Genomic DNA, 7,182 nt, shown 5'->3' on the forward strand with positions numbered 1-7,182 from the left:
TATTATAATTACTCCTAGAAGTTAGCTTTTTTACAGAAATCTGGTGTTCCTTTAAAAAACTTAAGTACATAATAATAGATTAACATTATATGACTGTAGCATGTAGAAAACTCAGTGTTTCGCACATTATACAATCGGTTATTTAGAAATCCATCCTTTATTATGTATGAAATGAAGGAGTGACTGAAAGTTCGTGTATTCTATGAACATGTGTGCTAAAATTTAATATTATGTGTATCAATTTTTTCTACTTCTTCACTTCACAAAACAAATAATGAAAAACATTTTGTAAATTCGACCTTTTTAAGGTGAATTTTCAACAAATTTAGTAATTGCCTTAGAAACTGTACTTTGGTTAGATATAATTCCTGTGTGGTTGCCATAGTTTTAAACACTTTAGTTTTTGAGTAAAAATGAAACGAAATATGCGGGTCCTCGATCTCAAGTTCCTCTCGGTCGTTCGGCTGTTTCCGTGACGATTCACAACTATCACGTAGTAGTTGCCAAACACGCTTCGTTGGGCGCCGACCATTTTGTTCCTTTAAGTGATGATGTTTTATGTAAATCTATCGGTGCTTTTTTTGGATTACATACTTTGTGAGACTATTTTTGGTCTTTATATTGCTACTTTATGTTTGTTTTATGATAACATTGTTTACTGCATTGCTTATGTTTGTAAAAACGCTTCGGTATCGGGCAAAAGCTTCTTTTCGTTTCCGTACAAGGAGAAGGATCGGCAAGGTGGCGACAATGGGTGCGGATGGTCAACAGGAAGAACTGGACTCCTTCACACCATGTAAAGCTTTGTCCAGATCACTTTGAACGCTCATGTTTTGTGTCGGATTTCACTGTTTTGGATTCCGTGGGTTTCAAGCCAGGCAGGTTTAGACTGATAAAACCATCGGCAGTTGACAGGATCGTCTCCACCATCTTTCCTCGTGTAGAGCTAAGGACTGATCTCAGCCTGCAGCGTACAGGTTCCACCCTTATGAACCCATCCATTACCATCACGAAAAGAACAAACTTAAAGGTATGTGTGCAGTATAAAGCGATAAACAATAACTAGTATAATATAATAAATTAAAAGTACAAGTTTTTGAAGAATGTAACTAGACATACACATTTCACATTCATGAGCGTGTTTTGCATTTGTGGCACCTGAAAGTCAGTGAAACCTTGATTTCCTGGTCTGGTAAGTGGACAAATCTATCCCAAATAGAGTATATTCCAAGTTTAAAAGCTGATAGATCATTCTGTAGATGTTTTTGTATCATTTTTACATATGGAAAAGTTTGAAGAATACCATTTTTCAAATTTAACATTTCAAGATAAATTAAAATAAGACTATGTCTTGAGCATGTTGAAGTAATCAAGTACATGTTATGTATTTAAAAAAAAATTGTAGACTTCTAAACAATCAAATATAAACTCCGTAACATATTTTCATAACTCATCATAATAAAATTAATCTTAACACAGTACTTTGACATTGTCATATTAAATGTAAATCTCATAAACCTCATAAAGCATGTTGTTTTAATATATAATCTTATTTCTTCAGTGTCACTCACAGTTCCGCTACTCTCGCTCGTGGAACTGCCCTCATCAGTAGAACTTGTCAGATCTGTGTCAAAAGTAACTGTTCTAGGTTCGTTCAGAGTAGATTCGAATTGACATGGCGCTACTCGACACTGTTCAGAACACAAAGTCAAAACAGACTCCGCCTCTGTTTCTCCGTATTCATTGGCCATTCAACGCTCTGGCGTTGGCGGTTTGTTTGGCAACTATTACGTCACAGTACTTTTCCTAGCGGCAAACGTAAAAACTAAAACGTTCGGATAGCCAAGTTCTATGTTTCATTTATTAGCACATATGTTTTATAAAAATGTGAACCTGCAAAATTAATCAGTAGGAGTAGTTCTTTTGACTGCAAAGTTTTTTTTTTTTCTGTAAAATTCACCTTTAACTATTTTGTACTCGTGTATTTTACAGTGTAACATTAAATGTTTATATTGAAAGTAATGTAAGAATGACCTATTTATAGCTGTATCATTCCCATTTTCTAACACTGCCATCCCTAAAAATGTTCTTATTATTTGTACATATTTGCTATGTTCTACATACATATATTTTCTCTTTAAATTGCAAGTTTACTTCCTCTTGCAATACTTTTAACAATAAATAGTTTTATATGCGAATTTACTGTAGTCCAATGGATCTCAAACTTTTGTTCTCAGACAACCTGCGTTTGAAAAACAATTTTTATGGATCACAGTGGGATCCATACATGCTGCCGCTTCATTTTTGTAATTGTTTGTTTGTTTTTTAATTTCGTGCAAAGTTACACGAGGGCTATCTGCGCTAGCCGTCTCTAATTTAGCAGGGTAAGACCAGAGAAAAGAGCGCTAGTCATTAGCGCCCACCGCCGATTCTTGGGATACTATTTTTACCAACGAATAGTGCGATTGATCGTCACATTATAACGCTTCCATGGCTGAAAGGGCGAACATATTTGATGCGACGGGGATTCGAACCCGCAACCCTTGTATTAGGAGTTGGATGCCTTAACCACTTGGCCATTCCGCGCCCATTTTTATAATAATTCAACCACTTGTGGTATGGAGCTACAAACTGAATACGGCTGTTCTAATTGTTCTTGTTGTTTTATGGACAATCAGCAAGAAATTATGGGTTGCTTGATGAATACTTAGATCCGTAATACCTTGTAACAAAAGTCAAAATGATTTTCAGCTTTGATAATGATACAGAAAAGAATATGAAAGCGAAACATTTCTAATTTTACTTATGAATCCACAAGAGGACTTTCAAACAACAAAGTTAAAAACGTGTATTATAATATTTATCTCTGACTAGAAGCAGCTTTAACGAAATTTACCTTTATCCGATTATTCGTGACGACAAATTATTAGAAAAAATGGTAAAACCCACACCAGCCGTGCTGAGATAGATACATTTTTATCCGATTATGTCCACTACAGACTGCGATAAGAGTGAAGAAGAAAACTTAGTCCTCCCAATCTCCATGGCGATAAGGCTATAAGTTACAGGAGCCAACTGGCAACAGGACAGGTTAAAAGCAAATGCATCAGAGATGTTATCAGCTAATAGTGCATCTTGGGACCTGCCGTTAGGTATATGTTTTAATCTTGTAAAGAGGTAAGTAAGAATACAGTCCAGAAAATAAGACAAACTAATAACATAAGCTGTACTTAAACCTAACATTTTCAATTTAGCCCGTAATCCGATTACATCTAACGAAAGTCTATTTGTGGAGCTCAGTTTGGTTAAACAGTTACATGCGACATGCATTTAAAACATATTGGTAATTTTTATTTTTGGTTTAAAAATTGAGCTCATAATGTTTGAAACAGAAAATAAATAATATATTAATTCGATTATCTTGTGCCGTTAGTATACCAGTGTTTTTATAGTTATAGTTAAGAATTTGTACCTTTAGTTTGAATTACTTAATGTAATTTTAGTTACAATTAATATTACAGTGAACTACATATCGTTTATCATTATAATTAGCTAAGTGTTGACGACCCTGACATCTGTCGACGTAAAATAACTCGGGGCCATACATTAATTAACCACATGTCAATACTCTTCTCTATCTATATGACTATTTTCCTGCATTACTTATGCATTCCCTTTACATACACAGGTATTTTGGTCAGACTGCTTGCCCCCCCCCCAACCCATGTGGATGCATGTTAGATATCTAAATAATTTTCGTTACTAATACATAATAGTTTTACATTGTTATTATAGTTATTATTATTATTAACTAATATGAGTTATATTAATTGATAGGCATTTTCCATTTAGTTAATCGAACAAGCAACTGCCTTTTGTGCAAAATTGTTGATATTCGAATAATGCTTATCCCTACTTATTTAATGATAAACACAGGCGATGTTCTGTTAAAAGTTGCTTTTATACAAAGTTTAAAAATAACAATAAATTGTATATTGAAAACAAACCGTTAAAGTTCTGTGGAAGGACGACAAAATTAACGTTATTTAAATCCAAAACATAAAGTAAGACATATCACATATCTAGTGTCTCCAGCCTCTCTAAGTTGATGGGATATCTAATTATGAATACACCTGTCTAAATGCTAGGGAAGAATACTATTTTGTAAAACTATGAAAGAAATATGTCTGAGGTGTTAGGTGAAAAAAATGATCTCCCTTATGCAACAACGTATTAATAAATACGTGAGACTTGATTATAATATAATAGAAAATTACTGGCTATGATTTTACTCGTTTGGATACAGTACACGATTTTAAAGAAGGACAAATCTTCGAACCTGTAATAAATTGAACTACTCTTATGAGTCGAGTGTTTTCATGCCTTATACCTCATGAATAAATGAAATATGCCTGTCGTCAAGGTTCGAGTAGGAAACTTTGAAAGCAAAGACGATAAGATCAGCGTTTCCTCAAGTTAGGTAATGTGTCTCGTGCGACAATCAGGCGAACTGTTACGTTGCAGAGAAACGTGAAGCACTTAGGTGGAAAGAGGAACTAATAGCTAAAACTTTAATCACAGTAGATTATCATTCACTGCGCCAAGGGATAACTATAAAAGTGCAGAAAATGAACACAATAGCTTCCTACGTAATTAATGAATACTGTAGAATTGGCAAGAAACTGTATCGTTTTTTCTAATTCTATTGTAACCACGTGCTTTCAAAATCTAAATAAACATTTTCAAGAGTATGCTCCAAAGAACACGTGTTTATTACTTTATACAGTTTCAAGTCGAGCCAGATTATTTTTATGGCACGAGATAATACCAGAACCTTTTTATTTAGAATGGGAGAACATTTTGCAATTTTTAGTTATTACTGTTCTTAATTTTAAGTTTGAGCAGTTTTTAAAATCAAGGAGACTGTTTGGTTAATAGATACCATTGTTATAATTATTATACTTGCAAATTGAATGGTTTCCTTGGTGAAAAACAAAGCTTCGATGCAATTTATCATGTAAGTGGCTACAAACATACAAATTAAATCAGTGATATCAATGAGAAGTGGTTTTATTCAGTTGTACATTGTTCCATTGTCAGATATTTGTATAAACTGAAAAATAAGAACAAATTTATATTTAGTAATGTCTAATTCTAATCTTATTTAAAACTTCTAGCATTGTTCTGATTCATAAGTAAGGCCCTCTAGTGGCTCAGTGGTAAGTCTGAAGGCTCATGCCGCTAAAAACAAATTTTGATAGATACGATGGGTACAGCACAGATAGCCCACTGTGTAACTTTCAGCTTAGTAACGACGGAACACAGGAATAAATGAATACAACAGAAGTGTAATGTATTTCAGGATAGAGTTTATTTCTTTGTTTGCTGAATTTCACATAAACCTTCACGAGACAATGAAGAGCTAGTGAATACCAATCATCCCCAACTCTTGGGCTACCCTAATCGATAGTGAAATTGGTCATAACTTTATAATCTTTTCCATCACGGAAAGGGATACTATTGTTTAATGATTGGATTTGAATCCACGATTCGCAGATTGCAAGTTTTCTAGAGTGTGAATTACTAGTTAAAAAGAACTTTATTCACCTAAGTGGGTAAGAATCCTTGGTAAGGAAAGGATTAAGATAAAATAAATAAACGTTTCCGCAACTGGCTGAGTCCTTTATATATATAAACTTTGAATGTGCAAATAGTTTATGTTCTACACAATTATTAGTTAACTCACAGTTTTGATAAACCGGAGATTTTGATCATTAAGTGTCTTCACTAGAAATATCCAATGTGTAGAACTAATTTAATAAACCTAACAATTTTCTCAAATCAAAATGAACATGTGTATTTATATATATATGCAAAAACAATAACGTTGCATTCTGCACTTTGGGGCATGGATGCGTTATAAGAGTGACAATAAAATCTCACTATTCAATTAGAGAATTCCAAGTATTGTTAGTGGGTGAATTTTACTAGCTACCTTCTCTCTAGTCTGTCACTTCAAAATTAGGTACATTTATCACGAGTATTCCCTGTGTAACTTTATGAAACTATCTGAAAACAATCAAAGTTTTATGTACATAGTGAAAGTAAAAAAATCTTGAAACAATTTGTTTTAAAAAATCCTAAGCAACTAATAACTTTCAACAATTTGAGACTGATAGCCAAATATTGTTAATATGGACGACAAAATTAACAATAGCCAAGCGTGATGTGTCACAAAATTAAACGAATCAGCATCGCAAGTTACGTACCAACGTTACAAGAGGTTCTGAAATTGGAAATTCACAAATAACTCGATTATGTACCGCTATAATTACGAGAGAATGCACAGTGAAATACATTAAATATTCAACGATCAAATACTGTGAAAGAAATCTAAATACATCAATTGAAGAATCTATATAACTTGTAATAAAAAGAAAGAGGTTAAAGTGATAAAATACTGTGATTGGCAGATTTAAATAACCCATTTTCTGACTGTAATGTCTTCTCTGTGTTTTTGTAATGACTCATTTGTGACTATGACCGGAAATATCTACAGCTGGTACAGTAAACAACATCTTTTATGTCGAAATTATGTCAGAATGTTCAATTTGACTCATTAAATCATTCTTCTAATTTAAAGAGTCAGTGGGTAGATTTCAACCACTGGGATTTCAGTATCTTACAGTTTTAGTTTAGAACACTAAAAAGAATAATAGTCATAGACTGGGCCATAAGTTGGGAAGGAACCTGAAAAATCGCAATCTAAAGATAAGTGCCACGAGATGACATTTCTGGTATTTCCGTGTTGATTTGATTGAACCCTAGATCGCCGTCGTATAGTCACAATGATCCTACACCATCTGGTAGAAATGATTGAAAACTTAACGCTGTCGTTCTAGGGTTAAGCGACAGATTTTGTATTCCTAAAAGGCCAACCGTGACGTAGTAGTTAAAGATTCGAAACATAGTGTCAGAGAATACGTTTTGCATTTTTAGCCATGGATGCGTTATAAAAGTGACTGACAATAAAACAAATCGCTTGTAATAGCGGGTGTTACTGGTTAATTGTCTTTTCTTTCGTAGTTCAAAACCAGGAGAGACCATAACTCAATCCTAGAATTTTCTGGCCCGGTCTTCTAGCCCATGTACGCATAAGGTGTGATTCAGTTTGAAACTTTC

General features: G+C 33.7%; 1 protein-coding gene across 1 annotated transcript; it reads left to right on the forward strand.

Moving 5' to 3' along the window:
• The first annotated feature begins 418 nt into the window (after nt 1–418).
• LOC143255705 (uncharacterized) lies at nt 419–1,803 on the forward strand. The gene is made up of 2 exons (XM_076511826.1): nt 419–1,030; nt 1,562–1,803. The coding sequence occupies exons 1-2, from the start codon at nt 761–763 to the stop codon at nt 1,610–1,612; spliced, it is 321 nt and encodes a 106-aa protein (XP_076367941.1). The 5' UTR covers nt 419–760; the 3' UTR covers nt 1,613–1,803.
• The last annotated feature ends 5,379 nt before the right edge of the window (nt 1,804–7,182 follow it).

This window comes from Tachypleus tridentatus, chromosome 1 (assembly GCF_004210375.1).
Source record: "Tachypleus tridentatus isolate NWPU-2018 chromosome 1, ASM421037v1, whole genome shotgun sequence".
In the NCBI taxonomy this organism is placed as follows: domain Eukaryota; kingdom Metazoa; phylum Arthropoda; class Merostomata; order Xiphosura; family Limulidae; genus Tachypleus; species Tachypleus tridentatus.